General features: G+C 38.4%; 1 protein-coding gene and 1 long non-coding RNA gene across 8 annotated transcripts in view; one reads left to right on the forward strand and one right to left on the reverse strand.

Moving 5' to 3' along the window:
• The window catches only part of LOC105828424, a 282,603-nt gene that overhangs the window by 64,583 nt on the left and 194,627 nt on the right, over positions 1-23,393 (forward strand). The window contains exon 5 of one of the 5 annotated variants that reach the window (XR_004965013.1): positions 5,048-5,269. The exons of the other annotated variants lie outside the window; for them this stretch is intronic. This is a non-coding gene — a long non-coding RNA (uncharacterized LOC105828424). Of the gene's footprint in view, positions 1-5,047; positions 5,270-23,393 lie in introns of those variants that run through there. 5 annotated transcript variants of the gene reach the window in all.
• The window catches only part of LOC105834291 (discoidin domain-containing receptor 2), a 77,477-nt gene that overhangs the window by 27,553 nt on the left and 26,531 nt on the right, over positions 1-23,393 (reverse strand). For 2 of the 3 annotated variants that reach the window (XM_028191293.2, XM_028191292.2), the window contains exon 2: positions 11,938-12,072. In XM_028191293.2, coding sequence (XP_028047094.2) covers positions 11,938-12,028 — 91 coding nt within the window. In that variant the 5' untranslated portion in view covers positions 12,029-12,072. Of the gene's footprint in view, positions 1-11,937; positions 12,073-17,604; positions 17,717-23,393 lie in introns of all 3 variants that reach the window. The other variant, XM_028191291.2, reaches the window with a different exon arrangement.

Here is a 23,393-nt window from a genome sequence, read left to right on the forward strand (position 1 = left end):
TACGACGAGAGTTTTCGAAGACGAAAATATACGCATATATACGTATGTAAATATAATAATACATAAAGCCGCGTTTTATGTACGTGCAGACACGTGCGCGGGCGCGCTCACACACACACACCCCATGCATAGCTCTTGAGCTCTCACCGACGTCGCGGGTGACGCCATTCGGAAAACCATCACGCTACTAGGCTATATTTTACCTCGTAAATGGATGTGTCTGGCCGAACGTGAATTTCTTACCTGATATCAACTGCCGATCCGCGGCGGGATATCGATGAATGAGGGATGGGGGAACGCGACGTATATTCGTACAGTTCGCGGATATGCAAGCATCCGGTTCGTCAGGATTTTTATTATACCGCGTACGTGCTCTACGTTTTTCACGTATGAAATATCACATGTCTCCCGTTACACACAGGTAGCGTTCCGCAGTTTTTGCGGAATTTGCCTTTATTACCTTCCACAATTTTTATTTATTTCGGTGGTTATCATTGTAATGCGCGGGCGATTCAGAAGCCAGCGAAGTCAGAGCTATGAATATTTGTAATTGAGTTAAAAACGCGCGAGGTACAATGAAGTAAATAAACAATCGCGTTTCGTGCAATGAAATAACAAGCTAATTAGAGATTTTTTTTTAATGCATATACACGTTTAATTGATACCATTATAAAATATTCGTTGAATTACATGCGTGGATTTTGTTTTATTAAAAATTGCCGTTCTCACGTAAAGCGAATAAACTTGAATATTCAGAGTTTATGATGCTTTTCGAGACACGCGTATCTTTAATATCTAACAAATTTTCTATTAAGCTTCAAGGCTACGCGAAAGTGCACATTTTAATATGTCACGGCGTTAGTCGCGAAATTATTCCCGGCTACTTTGTTGGAATATTAAGGCCGGGAGTCTGTGCCGTAGTGGCTTCTGAGGCGTCCATCGTAACAGCGTGTTTATTGTAATGAGCGAGTCGGAAGAACGTCGTAAAGTTAAAGACCAAATGCGCGCCTGTGTATTACAGAGAATACTACAATAGAATTCCAGGAGGAGAATCGTCGTATAGCAATTCCGAACCAGTTTTCACCGGGGCAGTTAAATTTAAACGGTTGACACTAATTTAGGGCTCGTTATTAACGTTATTCGCAGTTAATGTTCATGTTCTTTCGTGGAGAATGGTCCGGATTACGTGGCAATACGTTTGCGCTGCAGAAGGAAATAGTTTTCGACCGACCGTCGTCACTATTACCTACGTGTCCGTAAAGCCTCGCTTTGTTGGGAATTACTTGCTCTGGGAAAGCGGCAAAAATCGAACGGTACCTCGGAAAGACTTTTTTCTAAAAACGCATGTAAGTATAAATTTTTATTGGACAAGCAGTTCCAGAAATTCTATATAAAATTCTATGCAAAATAAGTGAAAAAAGATATTTTGCCATTTTTGTAACTTTGGTTCGTCTCTTGAAAATAAATGAGTTATATAAACAAAAATAAACAAAAATGTAAAATAAATTTAAAAGTGGACGTTCAATTAAAAAAATGTCTTCGTGCACAAATAAAATAGCTTGCGGTTCTATATATATTAAAAACAGTTTTTTTTTTGTAAATCTTCATGTACCACACATCATGTATTGACATGTCATCCATAACACAATTTGCATATTTTGCCGTGTATATCAGCTTCTCTGCACCTCCCAATCTCACGCACTGTTTCTGGTTGGCGGAGCCTGTATCATATTGCGTCACTCGAACAAGGGGGAATACACGGGCGTGAGTTTACGTGTTACGTGTTACGTGTTCCGCACATCGTAAATCGTAAAGTTACGAAATGGACGGTACGGTCCACTCCCGGAAAATGTTACGAAGCTTTCATCCGCTCGCTGCCTCATGCTGGAATAAGGTATTCGGGCGACGCTACGAATTTTTAAGTGCTTTCACAAATCTCCGAATTACAATTAAAATAAGGCACTTTGTACGTATTAGTCAAGATAAAAATCTAGCCTCTTGTGCTTTAATGTAAGAGAGAACAGCAGATTATTATACTAACACGAGATTTGATACAGGTGTAATCTTCGTTGATAACGAGAGAGTAGTGTCTCTTCGAAGTTTGTAGAATAAATCTCCGTCAATTTACTATCCCAAAGCCGGCGATTTTGTTTAAGCACGCACGCCGTATTTCTCATCTTCTGCCTTCCCTTTTGTGCGTGATAAGAAAAATAATCTTCGATATAATGGCTCAGCGAAACAGCAAACATCTTTTACAACGGAATCTCAGGTTGGAACTTCTATCAGCAACACTGTGAAAAAATTCTTTCGATCCATACGACGGAATTCTATTAGCTAGAACACATACAATCTCGAAGAGGGTAAAGCGACTCGAGCTGATTAAAAGGGCAAATTTACAAATCGTGTAACTGTACTTGAACAAATACTCCAGACATTCACGTTTCGTGTTTAATTAATTAATTTGAAATTTATGCACACACATCATTTCTTATTAGTAATTTCATTTCTTTAGAATATATTTTCCTTGCTTTCGTTCCTCGTGTCAAATGGTATTAAATTTAATGCTTTGATTCTCATTATACCTTATTACATTACCCTACGTATTGGGAGCAACAAACCAACGGTCTGGCAATGTGCTGTGAGAAAAGATACGCGCGATCGTGGAGTGACAGACTTCCTATCGTGTACTTTAATTAGCGGCAGCGACATCCGGGTGAAATCAGTAGCCAGGAAAATAACGGGGGAGTATGTCGGCAGAGTTTACAAACTAACAGGTACACATCGCTGTACTGATTACGGAACGGCAAAGAGAGGCGGATATGCGTGGCGTGTAAATATCCTCGCGGGAAATAATTTTGGAAAACGCGGAGTTTAATAAAATTATCGCGTATTAATTAATTACGTTTGAAGTGTACTGTGGAAGTTCTAAAACGCTAAGCGTTATTTTACAAACAGATGTCTTAAAGTGATGAAACGAGATTTTGCACAAACGTTAGTAGAAAGCTGTTTTAAAGGAGAAAAGGAAACCGTAAAGGGAAAAAGAAAATGGAACAAAGAGAGGAATTATCCTCAGGTGGTTGCTTTTATAAGAGACTTAACGTATACGATGAGTCGCGGAATTGACGTGACTCTTATGAGCCAGTATTGAAAAATGCGACGAGGAGAAATCGATCGATGCGAAGGAGCAAGTAGCGCAAACAAGATATTCCTTCGGCTGACGCTGGCGTTCCAGGATCGAAAAATATATTTCAGTTATCTCACGTCTCACAGAAAAACTTAAGAAGCTTTTAAATCATTTTTACTCGCTTTCGCAACAATTAAAAAGAGTTTCTCTGCAAATCACTTCTATGACTGCCAATTTATTTGTGAGATCTACAAAATGATGCAAAACTAAATACATTTTTAATTAAGCGTTTTTCTTATTAAATACTTCATGATTTATTGCCCCACTTAAGTCCCTATTGTTGATGCACTTACGGTGTGCACATAATGTATCTTATCTATGTAACGTGTGCAAGATAGCGTGGAATATGAATATTTCGTAGAGTGAGAAGGAGGAGGCATTCATGCGCGCGGACGGCTCGAAGCCCGATTGTTGGCGGGGAATGAGAACGGAATAGGATGAGGGCTTAACGTACACGACGGGTCGTAGGATTGACATGTTCCTTATAAACCAGAAGGGCGAGGCGAAGATAGTAACGGAGGAACCAGACGCGAAAGCGTAGAAGAACTTTACGGGGCGAGGGAAAGGGAGGGGGGGGGGGGGATAGACGGAAGGGTGAGGAAGGATGGTAGACGACGATGGATGGAAAGGATGACGAGAGAGTGAAGAAGGTAGACGGGATAAGGTAGGAAGGCACGTCGCGGCGCCTGCACGCAGTGGAAGCCCGATTGTTCTCCGCAACCGACTGTGTCTCATTACTTCGAATTGGCTAGCCGTAGACAATGCCAGCGGGGTAATGCGATTATCCGGAAGATGGTTTTCAGCGGCAACCCCTTCCTTGCCATCGCGCCCCTCCGCCGACCCGATGTCCTTTTACGCTCTTACGTTTCAATCCCGCGCCGTCGTATAAACCCCCCCTTTTCCGGGGTTCGCGTTGAGAAAATCAGGTCCGCATGGGGGTGTACGAGGTACAGAGGAAATGGGCGCGGACGTGAACGGTGACTAAAGGGACAATGGACCGACGCGTACACGCCGAGTTTTGTCTTATTCGGACGCGGGGATAAGAATCGAAGATTAACTAACCACTTGCCGCGCGCGGCCTCAGATTGAAGACGACGACGACGACGACGACGACGACGACGACGACTGGCTTCCAGAGCGCGGAGAAACCTGCCAAAACTTTGAATATACGAGAAAAGAGACGAATGTGCCTTTAGTGACACAACAAATAGAACGGGCTTTTCAAACGAGTATTTCGCTGTAGGAGCACTGGTTGCACTTCGCCAGTCGCCTGAACATTTCACCGCGTTTTTACTTACATCAGCGTATGGCGAGCTCCCGCGCTCGGTTCGAGTATTTCCGGTATTCAAGAGGCAATTCGATCGAACCTACATACTGCGCCTTTCGAAATTTTGTGGTTGGCAAAGAGTTGAAACGTTTTTCTAGTCAAAATTACGAAAAAAAAAAAGAATATTCCTGGGCTACAGAAGAGAAAGAAATTTCTTTGAGTGTGGAATATTATTGCTCGTTTAATTTTGTCCATACTTTAAATATTTTTCTAGCGTGTTTTTAATGGATATTTCCCACATCATAAAAGTAATTTGTCAATTTGAAATTTCCGCTACAGATATTTTTGTTGGATAATGTAAACGGTATTTTTTGATGCATGAAACGCGAGTTACCGTAACACAATGAACATGTTGACTTGCGTTTCTTTCGTATGAGAAACTAAAAAAAGATGTTTAATATTTCAACGGATTTCAAAGGCAAACTCGGTCAAATCTCCTTGTTTTAAAAGATGACTCGAACTTCTTTTTTTATTTGCAAGCATGCCACTGTAACTTGGCTTTCATCGCGTTGCTCATTTGAATACCCTTTTTCAAGTTGCTTCGCCTAGGAAAGAGCTGCAGAGTGCGTTGGACAAAAATTAGACGAAAAAGACTGGACGATGGAAAGAGAAGAGCGAAGATGAGTTGAAAAGACAATGAGCCACTAGAAGCGCGATGTTTTCTTTCATCCATGCAGAGATAAAACTTGAAGGCTGATTTACACAAGAAATACTTCGTTGTTCATCGATAAAATACTCGCAAAGAAATCGATTCTCTATTAAAAAAAAAACGATACAAAATCAATCAATATTTGCTCAATATATAAATAAATAAAATTACAAATTAAAGTGCTCATATTGTTTTCAAAATAAAAGATTTAAACTGATTGGTTTAACTAATTGGATATTATAATATGGTTATATATATGTAAAGAGTTTTTTTAATTAAGTTTATTGAATATCAATACATGTATTTTTTAATATATGAAGTACAAAACGTGTTATTTATATATTATACTTGTGTTTTTATGATAAAAATTTATAATAACATAATTATCATATATTATAAAATGCTAAGTAATAAATAATAAGTTATAATTTGTTTATTATAGTTCAGTTTAATCAACCGTAATATTCTAAACTATTATTTTCTTTTTCATTAAAACATTAAAGTTTTACATAATTTATTATAAAAATTTAATAAAAGTTTAAAATAGCAAAATGAATAAATTGGAATGATTCATAAGGTTATAATTTTTATTATATCTTAAATGCGATTAACATTTTCTTCTTCTCTACTTTGCAAATTACTAAAAAATATATAACAAAAGAATTTTAAGGTTAAATGTGAGTTTATATATGTTAATTTAATTATATTTACTAATGAAGACAAATAAAAAGAAAAATACAGATTATAGATGTTTAATGCGATTTTTTAACTAAAAGATAGTAATATTGATATTTTTTTCTCTATAGATTGATTTTCAATTTTTCATATGAGATATATTAATATTTTTTCAATAAACTCATATGAGAGAGAGAAAAAGAGAGATAGAGAGAGAGAGAATTTTAAAATAATATAAAAATATATTTAATATTTTTCTTCGTTATTTTATCAATTTTTTTCTCTTGAAAAGCAAATTATAAGTACGTTCCAACATTTGAATAATTTTCGAGGCTGTAAGATTTTTGTTAAATCCGGATTGGGATTTTAAATGTGGCATTACGAATTCTCCTTTCAATATGACTCCGGGGAGGAATAGTTGATTTAGAAGTAAAAAGGGATGGTACAGGTAACTGCGAATAAAGATGCCGACTAAGGAGACAATGAGCCACATCGTGGGCAAGTTTTATTTTATTTCCAGAAAGATAAGACCCAAAGATATTAACCAGCGAAGCGACTTAGACTTGGACAAGACGACGTTTCCACCTCACTGTGGGTTTTCATTCTCGAGGAAAACTGCTCTGCATTTCAAATCCGAGGAAAGCCAGGCTGCTTCTTGTCGCAGATGGCCGATTTAGCTGAAGGATGGTAGGAAAAAGGAGGATAGGGGGCCCTCGGACAAACGGATGCTGAGAAAATGTCTTTACATTGACTTTGCTGTATCATAGAATATACTTTATTGCTTATTATTTAATACTCAACATCTAATATTACGAAGTTGTGATGTATATCGTAAAAACTGAACGTGAATATATAAATAACACGTTTTATATACTTTATGTGCTAAGAATACAATTTTTATATTTTAAAAATTACTCGAGAAACTTTGAAATGTTATAATTAGTTTTATCAATCAAAAGTATACGTCAAGTCGTTTGTTTTGAGAACAGCATTAAGAATTCTAGTTTCTCATTTAAATAGATATGTCATAAAAATATAACCAATTTAAATATCACTATTTTAAACAGACGGTTAAATATTAAATCTACTAAATTTAGTAAATATTAAATTTACTAATTTATTTAGAAAAATGAATATCACACACATACATTGCTCTTTTCATGTGTAGCTGGTCTCATTTCAAATGACAGAAGAACGGACAATGGAAAGGCGATGAAACGCGCGAAAAATAGCACACTCGAGAATTAACCGACGACAACACGATTCCGGATTTAGTCGGGAATGCTTGGAACTCTTCTGCATTTCAAATTGAAAGGCTAGGCGGAAGAATCGTCTAGTGGAAAATGGGAAAAAGGTCGAACGCGATATCGGGCTAAACGGGGTGACGTGAGAAAGCGAGGGTGGCTGCAAGAGGGAAAATAGGAATTTTTCTTAGAGCATCAAAGTCACCGCCAAGGTGTAGCGAATTTGATCTATCGGCAATGACGTGGTAGGCGGCGAGGAAAAATTGGATTTTAATCGAAGTCGAAGGAATGCGCGCGGGAGGGGAGGATTGTAATATCATCTCTCTCATTATCTCGTCTTAATCATTCTATAATTATCGGATCATCTTTAATTACTTCACAGTTAAATCGTCCTTTGATCAGCCTCTATAGTATAATCGCGCTTACATGAAAAATAAATGCCCACGTTGAATATTACACAAATACGATTTCTCTGTTAACAATTCCTCCGATAATGAAATCAATTAAATTTTACAAAGGACAATAATGATCATAAGCGGCTAATATTAATTTGTGGAATCATTACATTTGCTGGTTTATATAATAAAAGTAGCTTATATAATATTGAAGGAATCATTTGATCATTGACAAGTAATTTTGTATTAATTAAACATATGGAATATTTTAGTATTTTAGCAAAACTAAACTAAAAGGCATTAATGTTCATAAAAATACAATCCAATTAACTCTTGCGTTTTTCAATGCTGCAGTAAGAGTCGTTTTAATGAAATTTTATAATAAAGGCATACAATTTTTTAATGTTATAAATATATATCACGTAAAATTATTCAAATCTAAATTCAACTTCAAATATAAAGAGTCGATTTATAATCTTTGTGAACTGGTTAATACTCATTGTGATTGATTTTCTTGCAAGCTAGGTAAATTGTCACTGAGCCCTATGTGTCTATATGGATAGGCCATGTAAGTAATGCGAGCGATGCCGAAATCATTACCAAGTCAAATATTGAACTTGGCTAATTTGTTATCGGCGAGAAAGTAGAACGACGTGTAGAAATCTCCTTTGCCGGCAAATTTGCCCTAGTTATCGAAGTTATAACGTTGTTAAACGCTTCTGGTCGACTTATGAGAGCCAGCCCCGTTGAAGAAAATGTATAGATCACTCTCGAACGGATTCTCGTGCATGAAAATAGCCGTTTGGAATAATAAACGGTTTTTTCGGAAGTGCTTTGGAATGAAGTTTAAACGATCACGCTTGAGGTACTACAGTCGAATATTAAATCGAATAGACCTACTAGAGTGGTTTAGAACAAAAAATTTGTAAATTACCAAGCGAGAGTTTTTGACACTTTCCCGTTTTCTGGTTACCGTTTTTGTCTTTACGATGCAGAGCATACTTATTCCGGATTATTTTACGATCTCTCACATATTTACATGGAAAATTTTTTAATGTATTAAAGAAACCTGTGAAAAGTTTCATTAAAAAGTTTTATTACTCTCTCGCATATCTTTGCTAAAATAACTCATTGTGATTTGCATATTCAAATCATGAGTTTGTATCATGAGTATCATAAGTTTCTTCGGTAAAGTGACAGACCTGGTAACAGCGTAAAATATACAGATGACCCAGATCTACCGTTTTTCATCTATAGATTTTGTAAATAATTAAAATAATAAATTTTTCTATATTTAATTTAAATTAATCAAATATTTATTGTAATTATAATTTAATTGAGTATTTAATCTAAAATTAAATAAAAAATTCATTGAGTTTCCGTGATAGATGTTAATAAGTAAAACAATTGGTGGAAAACTAAAAGAATCTGTTGAATCTGAGAAGAATCTTTCGCTTCCTGGATGATTATTTTTACTAGATACCGAAGCTTTTCATTGGTCTGGCGTTCAGCTACATGTATCTCATAGCGCTACGCTAACATTGCAAACTTTCATTAGAAGTCGTGTGTATTCTGAAGTTAATCTTACAATATAAGTTTAGTTGTTCTTCTGACATATATCCTCTCCGTTCGTCTTATTGTTCCGTCGGTATGCCGAGGAAGGCGCATCCCTGAAGTAATAACGCGCGTGAATTTTCAGCGATGCGAAACGAAATGATTTGCTCTCGCGGATAATGGGAACCTTTGTGCATCTTTAGCAGTCATTCGGAGCTCACACGCCGGACACCTTTCAGTGAATCTCGGCTACGACGGAGTCACGAAACTGCCGTTCGTTCAAAGGACAGGAGAATAGAGAGTAAAGGTTCTCTAGAAACTGTTCTCGAGACGACGACGGCCGACTACATCCGACATTGCTAGCACTTATCGTTGTGTAACTGTTTGCCCAACCACGAAGACAAGACCATTTACCATAACGAGGAAAACGCCAACGGAACCCAGAACCAGCGAAAGCTCGCAACAATGGTCGCCCGTTTACTCTCCCCGTTGCCCTCCAATTCTCCACCGTCTCGTATACCCTCCTTTCATATCTGCTCGTAATCTACTTTTTATCGGCCTTTTTTTATCTTATTTCCGATAATACAACGCTTAGCGAAAATTTTAGAATGTAGTTAGAGCTTAGATCTTAAACAAATCACCGTTGTGCAATTTTTTATTTTTTTAGACGCACCCGAATATATACGCTTTGATGCGCGTTAAATAACTATTTTAATAGATCTAAGTGGAAAACATCCTTAAATCATGGTCAGAGCATTTGTGTCAACGGCGTTTTACGTGCTAGGTGTTCCCCAGCGTTTCCTCCGCTTGTACGACCTTTCGTCCATTAAGTCGTCTCTCGAGGAAGTCGTTACCACGAGGAAGGTGTAAGAGTAATGGCGCTGACCTTTTGTAAAATATGACGTAGTCGTACATGTAACGCGAAGACGCAAGTGTACGAATACATACATTTTCTATGTTTATAGTGTGAACTAAGATTAGTATTCGGCTCGATTAAAAAAAAATGGTTAAAAGATATTAGACGATTTATGAAACGATAAATGGTAACAAAGCGAGAGAAAAGAAGTAAGTAATATTCAGGCTAAAGTGGGGCCTTTACATAAACTCGCGTGTTCTATTCTAAAGGTATAATATTTTGGGCACGTACACCATCACGGATCGTATTACAGTAAAGCGGAAATAGAGACACGAGCTCCTTTATTGCGGTCTTCGCGGAAACATCAATAATCTCAGGAACTTCTTAAGCGGCTTGAATGTTCTTTCGGTAACCATAGTGCTTTATATGCCGATAATCGATTAACGAAGAAAGAATTTCGCAGAGTTTTATACCGCAAAAAAGACACGCAGTTCAGTATCTCAACGCAAATCAACGATCGTCTTTGATAAAAATCACCGAAGCGTTTCGACCCGGATGATGTTGAATATACTTTGGAAAGCTCTTCAATTTAAACTTCCTTTCAATGTCTCCAGCGCGTTTAATGTTTGCTTCATTGCTTGCTCTTATTGAACATTCTTTAAAAATATCAAATTTATAATTCTCAAGTCAAAAATTATAGCATTAATATAATCCAACATTTTTGTTGGTAAATTTGTATATGATTTTTATTATGAATTTATGTATACAATAAACAATTTCATTATAAATTCATTATAATTTGCATTTTACAGTGCAGTGGAAAAAAATTTATCAAATTCACATTTATACCGAATAAAAATGAAAGAATAATACGATAAATTAATACCACATACTGTATAATTTGTATTTAATATTATTCGTCAAAAATAGAAGAATTGAAAATTTATTTATTTTTTGAAATATAACCAAACAGGTTATCATAAACAACATTAATGCACGAACAATGCATTATGCAGTCTGTAGATTTGTAACATATCAAGTTTCTTATCATAAAATTGCAAAGAATATTCTAAATAGTCTCGCCGTACACGAGGCAATGTAAAGGCAATCGATACACGCTGCTTTCTAACCAATTTGTTGAGCTGCAAGGCGGCCTGCTTGGGTTCGAGGTAATGAGGGAATTGTTTTCCGAAGGTGACGCGCCTTTTAGTGCAAAATTGCTCCGCTTTCCTCGCCGGGCGGCGACCCCCGTGGAAGGGATGGAGAAATCGAAGAAGAGAGAGCGGCGCAAGGAGACTTCCGCGGGATGCAATTTATCCTGTCGCATTAGATTCAAAATAATTGATCCCCCGGGCGGATGGAGAATAGCGAGTCATTACTTCAGAGTGATAGCACCCCCCATCGTAGTGCAGGCCGGAGGAAAATAAAAACTCGGAAATCACCTGCTCCCGATGAAAAATTTGACAGCCGAGAAGGAGCGAGCTAAGGAGAGATGGAGAGGAAGCCGCGGATGCGGTATGGGGCAAGGTAAGGATAGCACCTCCGCAGAACGGCTTTTCGCAGCTGCAACAGCCCGGAATTCGCTCGGAAACACATCGTTTGACTTCTCGCGCAGCTGACTGCACGGGACTTTCTTTGTTATTGCCTGTCACCTCGCCCGCAAGAACTAAGCGGTTATTCTAGATCGACAAATGCTCTATCCGTTTTATATTTAAAAATACAGTTGAAAGTTTTCAATTAGTATCGCTACATCCTAAACATTGTATCATGCAAGTGAGAATAAAAACAGAATGTTTTATAAGTTAAAGTATTTTAGTCGTATCACTGACAAAGAAAAATAGAGCTGTGTAAATGTCAGTGGTCCTTCTGTATGAAATGGCATACATAATTTTTGAGATATATATATTTAGATTGTTAAAATTTTGAAATAAAATATTACGTTGTTTCATACATTTCATATTTGCAAATCGTTAAGTCGTGCAATGCTCGTATTGTTTATCTATTATATATTGCATACATTTATTTAATCGTGACTATCGCAAGTTGTACTTACGTATGTCGAGTGAATGGACATCCGTGACTGGTCCAAACAGTATCAGCAACGTAAAGAACCTAGCGATTATCGATGAATAATCGGTCTTCATGTTCTCCGTTGAGTGATGACTTCATCAGAGCATTCGACAAATGACTGTAAATATATTTATACAATAATTATATTTACAACATATTTATATTAGAGACCGTATATTTTTTTAACTTACTTTATTTGTTTAATATAGTGTTTGTTCAAATAATATTTGTCAATATTTGTGTCAAAATATTGACACAATTTTTTCTACAATATTTGTCAAAATTGATTTTTCAAAAAAGAGGAGAGAGAGAGAGAGAGAGAGAGAGAGAGAGAGAGAGAGAGAGAGAGAGAGAGAGAGAAAGGAACAAAGAATTCTAGTTTGATTTCGCCAATCTCCGGAATCAATATTTAAAGCAGAGAAGACAGACTTGGCTCCTCGTGCAAGGACGTGCTTCGGAAGTCCACGTGATATTGCCTGCCTTCCAATTTGCTGCCATTGTTTTCGGTCCGGATAAAACCTTCGATCGCTATTCGGTCACGTCTCTACACGAAGCACCCGAGAGATTTTAAAGCCGCCTCTCGAAATATTTTCTGTCCCAGCGCCTGAGGTGGAGGGTCAAGTAAAAAGGAACTTAATCGACTTAAGAGTAAAACTACACGCGTCTACGTATTCCTTTTTCTTGGCACAATCCTGGACGACCAGTCAGCCCTCGGTGGTTTCCGCGGTACGTGCGTCGCCTAGAGAAAACAGAGAGACCTACTCGAAATCGAGTCCCCACTCAATTAGCCCAACCTTGCGTCCGCGTGTCCTTCTCGATGGAGGGTAAAAGGAAAGCGTGATAAGAGGAAATGGAAGAATGAACTTATTACGTTTTAGGGAAAAAAACTTTAGGAATGTTAAGGGAGGGAATAAGTCAGCCATATATTAAACATAGTTAAGTTATTAGAAAAAATTTTCTAATTAGAAAGAGGTAATTTTAAAGAATTAGAAAAGAGAAGGAGACTTATTTTATGTGCTTTTTCAATTTTGAAAAAAAAATTGAAAGACGAACGTCTGCTAATAATGTTAAGGATTATACCCATTAAATTATTTACGAGAAAATGTAAGGAATTTTAGAGAAAGAAATGATTCTATTGTATTATTATTTATTGTATCTAATATTGTAGGAAACGATCTCTCTGATGAATTTGTCGTTATACAAAGGAAACGACGTTTTAAAATTCATGCAGGTTTCATAAGATAACGCCTTTCCGAACCATCGTGAGAATAAGGAGAGAATAACGTATTGCTATGGGAGCTAGACAAAGAGTAATTAACTGCACGAAGAGTAATTGATCGTAGATAGAAGGTTCGAAACTAAGTTGCTAGACACTATCCAGCTTCCGCGGCACTGACTGCGTTTATATCGTAGCTGAGCCGTGAATGTCCACGCGAAAGGTATTCACATCAATCGACATTAATTAATTGCTTTCGCTCGGATGCGACGTTACGCTGTCACGCGATTTAATATCTCTCGCGGGGTAACTCAACTGGCAATTTACCTATAATAAATACCTCGAATTTTTTGGTCTAGCGAACGATCGGGAAAGCGTCACGACACGATTCACACACGGCGCGCACGGAGACGGATACACCAGTTAGTTACCGTCATTCACCATCCGAGTCTATGTATGTCGACTTGTCTACATATCGATGGTACATTTAACGAGCGGAAATGAATAAAAACTTGAATGGCGTCAGCTTAGAGGTAAAATATAAAAAAAAAAAATTAATCCCGGACTAAAAACAGATATAATGTTATATGTGTAGGAAATTTCTGTGGTTAAAATCGATCCGCTTATACTAGAGTTGATGCAGACACGAAGGGATTTCGTTTGCGAGTTTGTGTAAGTAAACGTGAACAAACCGCGGATATAATCGCAACCCCGAGTCATCGTATATTTACGTATTTGCAGATATTTATTTATGTATTCCACTATTAGAGAACCGGATATTAATGACACGATAAATGAAGAATCGAACCAGGGTAATAAATATTAATGTATGGCAATTTTGCGCTATATTTTCCCACGAAAATTGCTACGATGGTACATTATCAAAAATATCATTTTAGTAATTATCGCGCCCCTGTATTTTGTTAAATTATAATAAATACTGACGGACTCATATGCGTATGTGTAATGGACAATTTTTAACTATATATAATTTTCGGGAATTTGATTTATAACAGCATTCTGTTAACTTTCCTCTCCCCAAAAACATTCTTTGAATATGGATAATTTACGATACGTGTAATAATGAATATGATTAAATTCGTTTTGCACGGCTCCAGTGTCGCCGTACGAGGATTTTGCCGCTCGTGGATAATTTCGCGACGGGATTTATCGCGTTTTGATAGATTGTAAACGCAATATGACGCCGCAGTTATAGCCGTACGCCTATGTGTTTCTTGGCGTACCAGGACGTGTAGCATTGCTATCGACACAGCGTTAATTAGTGCACACTTGCGACCTGATGTTACCGAAATATCATTAACGACCCTCGCGCGGAGTGCGCGATGCGGTATCGCCCGTTTAGATCGCGTTTTCTGCCTGCCGCAAATAATTAGCAAACGGCTGGTCCTATAACTGTACGCCGCTATAGCGATTTGGACATTGGAGGCGCAAATTAGGACGGCGTCTACCTAGATGCGTTTGCCGATAATTTAATTGATTATTGACGTATAGGTATACACACGTGCATCCATATCGATCTGTCGCAGAGGACGCTATTTGCTCTCTTACGCTCTAAGATCTACGAGCCAAGCAACCGCTTTGTTAGAGAATTTCGATCAAAGCCGAGTATGCGCGCATCTGTCAATAGCAGGGGCCTGATAATTAAATCGGTGCCAATTTATATATGAGCCCGCATAGCGTACCAGACTAATAAACATATCACTCGAAAATCGTGATCTCGATTAATATGTCGTGGAAGCGCTACTAATTACTTTATAATGGCTGCAATTTACGTTCAATGCGGAAACAGTGATTATTTGGGAGGAATCCCGAAGCGGATACTTGGTATTAGCAAAACGTGAAAAAGTATTATACATCGTGGTAAAATATTAAAAAATAATTCAAAGTCGTCTCTTTAATCTTATTTTTTGAGAATTTGATATTTGCAAGTCTTATCTATTAAAGTATATAAAGAAAACCTCAGTGTATGCGAGCAAAGTGATATTCTTTCATGCACAGTGGTATAGTAACATTCAGCCATATATTATTGCATTTAATTTATTGCAGCATAATTAGCCGCATAATGACCGTCTAATCCGTACATAGGCAATTAGCAACCCAATGCTAATTTACATTTCGACGTGATGCCGTAACTACATTTATCTGCGAGTGATTAGTTAATTTTAAATTAGCCCGCTTGATGTTTGCTAATACGCACCTCGTTCCTATCGGTTATACACGTACGAACGTCTATATGTATACATGTTCAAAGGGACTCTCTGCAGCGCAATATCGATCGCGTCATATGACGGCTGTGCCTCGTTATCTTGTATGCGATATGTCGATACCTTGTGATACACTTAATTGAAGACATTTTGCCTCATTAGCTATGCTGGTCGGACGTCCCGGATATCGTGATTAAACATTGCTATGTCATCCATTGCGACGAATCATTACACGTGATACCTTGATAAGCGACCAGATTGCTTAATAAAAGAAACTAAAGTTAGAGTAAATAAAGAGGAAGAGAAGGAGGAGAGAGAGAGAGAGAGAGAGAGAGAGAGAGAGAGAGAGAGAGAGAGAGAGAGAGAGAGAGAGAAAGACTAAACGTGTACTATCTTTATTTTATTGACACGATTAAAAAATTTATAATAATATGCAATTATTAATCATTATATAAAAATAATGAATTCTCTTTCTTTTGTTATTTATTCTTTATTATAGATTTTGATCTTTTAAATATCTTTTTGTATTTTTAAATAAGTTTCTTATTAAATTTCTTAATATTAATAGACGGTATTAATTATTAGTATTAATTAATTAAAGATTTAAGTCTGTTATGAAACTGCTAAACTGATGTCGTAGCAAAACAGTTTAGTCGTTAGAAAATGACAAGGAGGACCTCGTAAAATTTTTCAAGACTTAGAAGTACTTTCGAAGGACTTTTCCGTAATGACAAGAACTCTAGGAGGACAAGAATTTCTTCCTGCTGCCGTTGCAAAATACATTTGAGATTTTATGGACCTCGATAAGCTATAGAGTCCGTGAAACTTGCGGAAACGTACGAGGCGAATGTTCGAAATCCCGAAAGACGAGTCGAGGCAAATGTTTGCTTTTAAATATTTATGAATGTCAATTTGCGTGATTAATTTTGACTGTATTAAATGTACTATTAACTAAATCATATTGAATATTTTCGTTAACGCTAAATATTTGATATACTCTATATAGTATACAATCCGGTATAAGTCCCCCCCCCCCTAGATATAATAATTATTTATTAATAAATAATAAATGGATCTGATTGCAAAAGTTCAGTAAAACATGATACACTAACAATAAGTTATCGTTATAACTTGGCTACTATAAAATAACAAATCGCTTGTTGTCTTAATACCGATATGAGTTTGTGCGGTAGAAAATTGTAGCGAGGATAAATTACTTAAACTTTAGTTAGCCACCAGCTAAGGCTATCATAATTCCCATAAGAACCCTATTTAGACTTTCAGTGCTCGTTTATTCTAATGCTGCCGCGGTGTGCGGAAGCCTTCTTGTCTTCCATACAACGTCTCGATGTACACTTATGATCTTTAGCTTGGTGTGTGCTTTTGCGCAATAAGCTAAGAAATACCGCTCTGCAGATCTGGACAAACACAAGTCGTAAATCATAAACGCAATTACGCGTTTACAAAATATTGTGTATGATTTAAATAAATTTCTTAACTACTAGATTTTTCAGCAGAGAGAGAGAGAGAGAGAGAGAGAGAGAGAGAGAGAGAGAGAGAGAATTAGACAAAATTAAAGGTAAATCGCGTTTGTTTAATTTAAAATCTGTCTTTATCTATCCGCAAGAAAATAAAAATAAACAGTGTAAAAGGATATCACTCAGGTATAGTTTTGCGAAAGCTATCAGTTGTGCAAAGAAACTCTTGACGCTAGCTTCCGTAAAAGGATACTCCGACGGACTCGATCGAGAGAATAACGGAAGGTATTTCTCGTGTGTGAAAATAGCGTACGTGTTGCACAGGAAATCGTAAGAATATTTTCTCGCGATATTATCGAAAAAGCGCGCATCTACTGTGCGGAATCGTGCGAACGATCGTGGAGATGCGCAATATACACATATCTCTGCATATATTGGAGGGGGGGGTTGATTCTCGTGGTTGTCCGCATATAAGACGCAATCCCAAAGGAGGCTTCGTCCTGAATAGCCGGCGGAACCACTGCCTACCCTTGGTGGACCTATCACTGACTATTATCGCGTACCCTGCGGTTTTAAGCTATCGCGGCACGTAAGAGAGAGAGAGAGAGAGAGAGAGAGAGAGAGAGAGAGAGAGAGAGAGAGAGAGAGAGAGAGAGAGAGAGAGATAGAGAGAGAGAGGGGGAGTGCCAAGGGAACTTTTGGTCCTCCCTGATGGTATTGCTCCCACCTACTTTTCGCATATATATATCCGGAACCTCCCGACGTCGCAGGAACTCCTATCCACCGTGCCACTATGTCCTGCGGCCTTCCATCGTCTACGGTCTCGGCCGAGATAACGCCAGCCTGTTTGTACAAGACGTTAGGCATTTACCGGTGTATGGCACGGACATATTCTAAGGACTAGCACGATGTAATATTTCACGCAGATCACGGTTTAACCTGAGCTAGCTAAGACACACACTCTAGTTTCGGAGATTCTGTGTATCCGCGCATAAGATTAAACTTCATGTGTGTCTCGGCATAAGTTAATACACGGGTATTAACTGGAATATTTGAGCAATAAGTATCTCGTAAGATGTTCCAGAAATTGGTCACGTCTATTGGTTTGCACCAAAAGGCCGCTATCTCAAACGTCGCGATAATTTCTTTTTCAATAAACTAATTCAGAAACACTAATTCGGAACTCAACTTCATGTTAAATCATGTAAAACAGTTTCGGAAAAATTTTTTGATTGGATAGTTATTGAGTCCCACATATTGCAACACAATAGACTTCATTAGCCTGAGTGCTTCATTATTTCATGTCGATATCGACATCGGTAGAACGTATTGGTACAATAGATGATCTGAATAGCGTCGATTTAACGCAAATCAGCTTCTTCAAAAAAAAAAAAAAGCTAAAGAAAGAATATCCGTTTTATTATTTGCAATATCGTTGGGACAACTTTATTATAACCATAAATTTATCGTAACATGGCTATCAATTTTGAAGAAATACACGTTCTCTAATACCAAGCAATTATGTACTGATATTTGTACAGTTTCGAATACACATGTCACAGTATTAGCGTCTTTTTAGCTTACGTTTTCTCATTTCTGACATAAATCCACGCTCGTTGTGTATCGCGTTCATATTGTACGATGTTGCTAAACGATATGTCCGATATATATCTTTCGGTGGCGAGACATCGCTTATATGGAACAAAACTATATGTCTGTCAAGCCCATTTATTGTGTCTCGCGTACAATCGGGGAAACGTCTTTCAATGTTATATTCCGTAGAAGATTTTCAACTGGGGGGAAAACACAAATGTACATATATGCACGGCATCTCCGTTACTTCTGCGGCGTTCGTTTGGCTGGCGCCAGGTATTACGCCCCGAAAGAATAATGGTATACAAGCTCCAGCGATTTTTGCAATATTCGGCGCTGTATATTCCTTGGCGTAATGCATATTTATATCGCGGTATGAATCATACAATTTACATCGGGCACTTTTCCACAATTCGCATTAACCCTTACATCCCGTTTCGGCATAACCATGCCACTCACGCATGCAAATTTTGCATGCGAATTCACGTGGCATTTGGAATTTTAAACGATTTATTGTTGGCTACAAAATTTTTGAGAATTTCAGAGAATTCTATCCTACTCCATCGTGTAAGTAAGAGAGAGAGAAAAGCACACATATTTGCATTTCTTAAATTATTATAAAGAAATAAAAAATTCAAATTTACTAAATAAATATGTCAAATATGTGTAACAGATTATCTAAGGAAACTGTAAATATCTGTAGCTATCAAAGATTTGTAATTTTAATTACGCACGTGAATTACGATAATAATTGTTATAGCAGTAACATAGCGTTATAACTTAAGTACGTAATTAAAATATCAAATTTTTATTATATTTACAATTTTCTTAAATTGTAAATTTTATGATCCTATAATATCCTTATTGTAAGAATAACCAATATTTTGTTCAAGAAAACATAAAAGGTCGTTTTTCCATAAATATCAGCCGATTAATAATTGCAAAACTAAACAAAGATATCCACTAATTCCACCCCCAACTAAAAAATTATCATTTATAAGAAAACCTCAGAGATCTAATATACTGGAATATGTGTCACGATATTCATCGTCAAACAATTCTTTTCGACAATATCATCTACCATCAATATCAGCTTATATTGATGACGTTTAAAGACTTGACAATTTCGATATGAATTACATCATATAATGTTGCGTCGATACGATATCGGCCCGTCTCTTGCCGGTGGCTGCACCGAATATATCGTGAATCGAGTTTTATACTTCAGCGAGCAGACGTGGGGGTGGTCGTCATTTTCTGGTAGATTAATAACGGATGAGGAGGGAGACGTCCACGTCGCGTCGCGCACGGCCCCCTTTGAATCGTCTCGGCAAACCCGACGACGTCGAAGTGTTATCGCGTACAGTTGATCCCCCTTGTCCTCCCCCTTCCCCCCCCCCCGGTCCCGCGTGCATTCCCGGTGTTGAAAAGTATCGATAAACGATATCCTCGATAAGTTCCGTTGTTTCCGCTTCGACTGCTGTAGCGCAAGGTGCGGCATGCGTTATTATCCGGCGCGGCGGGGGCCGAGCTTGTCCGAACGCGATCGGATTTTCCTCCTGGGGAAAAAAAAACAAAAAAAAAAAAAAAAAAAAACGAGAGAGGAGATCGTATTCCCGACAGAGAATTTACCTGCACGCCGTCTCCTCCGCGTCCTCCTCTAATGAATCATCTGCCACGTGGCCATACGTCGCGCACGCCATCCGGGGGGGGGTAATTAATTATTCCGAAAGAGCGCGGGCGAACATCCTGCTTACAAATATTTCAGCGGCGGAGTTTGCACGCGCGCGCATTGAACCGTCCCCGGAACATTGCATTATCGTATATCGCGTCCACCATTCGAGCGTTATCTGCGTAAAGCGGATGCGCGTATAATAAAAGGACTCTCGGCAAAGGAAAAGGCATAATGGACGCGGGACTTCATCGCGAATTCAACGCGCGAAAATTTATTTAATTTGATTTCCGCGTATATGGGCGCGGACGCGAATGAAATTGCGGTACGTCTGTTCGGATATTCAAGACGCCTCATCGTGCAACATTTTTTTCGGAACGCGCTCGACACGCTCGATGGCAGGTCGAGCTCTACGGTTACCGCGAAGGGACTCGGACGATGAAAGAACGAACGTGTGTGTGTGTGTGTATGTGTGTGATAACATAATTAAATTAGAGAAATCGTGTCACGCGCGAAAGGAGTTCCCGCACACGCGTCGAAAAGGCTCATTGTTGCGCGAACCATTGAACCAACAACGCGCGCGTCCCAAATAGCTAGTGTATCGTTAAACGATACCCTCGATGCGTCAGTCCGCCGCCTGCTCTCGTTTCGCAGGTTGAAACTCTCCGCGTTATGTACGTTAACGTACAATAAGCTATCTGACGGTACGTCGTCGAAGGCTTCTCGTGCCATTCCTGTCGCCGTCCTTACGTCGCCGATTGAAAATCGCGGCCCCGATTCACCATAATGTGACCTTTAACGGCGCCTCTCGTGCCGCCAAGCCGCCTACTGCTGCTGCATTAAGACCGCGGCCGCGAGAACTTTTTAATTGCCCGAGTTTCCGTAATTCTCTCCTAAGGGGCACGTAAAAGATTTAATAGATTAATTCGGCGGGCCGAAACTTTATTTTGCCGCGGCGCGGCGTGGTACATCTCGCGAAACGGACGGCGCGGAAACGAAATTGTGATGATGTGTCGCCATGGTATTGTCGTCGCCACTCTTCACGTCTCGCGGTCTCTACGAGATGTACGTTCAATGCTTTCTCGCGCTCTCTCTCTCTCTCTCTCTCTCTTTCTCTCTCGTTACCTCGCTGCCACCGGCAGCAGCGGCGACGGCGACGGCAGCACCAGAAACGATACACGGCATCGTTACATTGTTCAGTTAACCTCGCGTCATTTCAAGGGATACAATTTTCCTCCTTCTGTACGAAGTATGTCATTGCGATAAGAGCGCGTAATACGTTCCACCACCACCACACTATTACGCCATCACTACCACCACCATCGTAAGCGTCGTACGTTGGTTCTTCCGCGATGTCGGATATATAAGCGCCATCCCTTTATGGACCACAAAGCGCGGCTCACGTTCTCAGTGAGATCTTGTTTTCTTGCTGTGGGCACCGCCGTGACTGTCAACGAATTCTCCGACCGGAAGGTATCTAATAAATCTCTGACGGAGACGAGAGTTTCTCGTCACAGACGCGTTCTTCGCTACTACGTGGTAAGAGCTTTTGGGGATTTTGCGGCGACAATATTACTTTAAAGCTATTGCGTGCGGATCTCGGTCTAGTGTCTCCGGACTCTACGTCTTCGTGCCGCTAATAAAAACTGCTTGTCTAATTAGCGCGTCTAAAGCAGGACGTCTGTAGTCGTCCTGCTTTTGAAACGAACGTTTTGAAACAACCGACGTTTACTTTAAGAGAATCGATAAGAGTGAAGCGTGGCAATTGTAGAAATTAAGGGGACAGGTTTGTTTTATTGATTAAATGCAATAAATTTTGTCAAAAGAATTCGTCCTATTGCTTTATATAAATTTGGAAATCTTTTTCCAGAATGAAAGTATATGCATTACCATTACTTTGGATTGGAGAGTTCATGCGAAAAACGGGAAAAAATTGTAATTCACTATACTTTTACCATTTCATGGTCAAATATGACGCGTGGAACTGTCACGTAGTAATAATATTTGATTAATATAAAAGATCTGCAATTTGTGCTCACGAAATTCGACATTCCAGACACGTAGATGATAGAAACAAACGATGTTGAATTCTTAAAGTTAAACTTTGATGACTAATTAAAATAAAATGATTTTATGAAAATTTAGATGGAAATGCGTGTGAAAAGTTAATAAATAGATCAACACAAATTTCTTTTTGTTTTCGGTATAAAGTCGCATTTACAGATTGATATTAATATTTTAATTCTGGCAATAGATTTTCAAATTTATAAAAAGAATCATACGAAATTTTATTAATAATATGCACAAATGACTACATTATCAAGCTTCAATCAAGTTTGACGGGTACTGCAGCATCCCCCTAAAAGAAATAAACGAATCGGTAAACAGTTCGGCGCGTGTAACACGAATGGCTGAATAAAAAAATACATATCCAAGTTTGTTTATATATTATAAAATATAATTAATTGTTTTGCATTAATATATTAATTAGATATAAGAGAGAATTTAATTTCAAAGAATAAACTTCTCGTTATTTTAAAATACAATGTGTTTTATTTAAGTATATAAACGTCGGAAACGTCAGAAAAATGTTTTTATCTCTCGTACACTTGACTTCTTTATTTAATCTGTTTATACATATATACGTTCCCATTATCTCTTTTTTGCCCTCACATATGAAATATTTGGCATCTTTAATATTTAATACGTTATTACAGTCTATAAACAATTAAAATATATTTTTAACGTCGCGGAATTATCTACACTTCCACACATTTTACACCTCTCGCATATTATTTCCTTTAACCTTCGCGTTCTTTCATATAGAAATTATATTCATCTTTCCTGATAGTTAATAAATTATTAAAGCCACGCGATAAAACCGCCTTGCGCCCCGCGTTCACTACTAAAGAACGAGCTTGCCTGTTTGCGTATGCGTGTACGTCTTTTCCAGTAGAAAGCAGAATCGAACGGCGGCGCTTATCAGCGACGCCGATACGTCTGACCGCCGTATCCGACCGGCGTAGTCGGAAGCGGCGTGCATACGTTATCGTTCAGCCACTCGTGTACCAGCGGCACCTCCGACCGTTCGATCCCGAGTTATGATAAAGTGCGAGAAACGCGTGCGACACGTTTCGCTCACCTTGCCGGTTGCGTTTTGTCCACCATGCTCCCCGCCGTCGCTTGTTCCCCTACCCGTCGTGCTTTATCGCAATCGTCGGCGACCCTGGTCGCGTTAGAACCGATCATTAAGAG

Source organism: Monomorium pharaonis, chromosome 11 (genome assembly GCF_013373865.1).
Source record: "Monomorium pharaonis isolate MP-MQ-018 chromosome 11, ASM1337386v2, whole genome shotgun sequence".
NCBI classification, from domain to species: domain Eukaryota; kingdom Metazoa; phylum Arthropoda; class Insecta; order Hymenoptera; family Formicidae; genus Monomorium; species Monomorium pharaonis.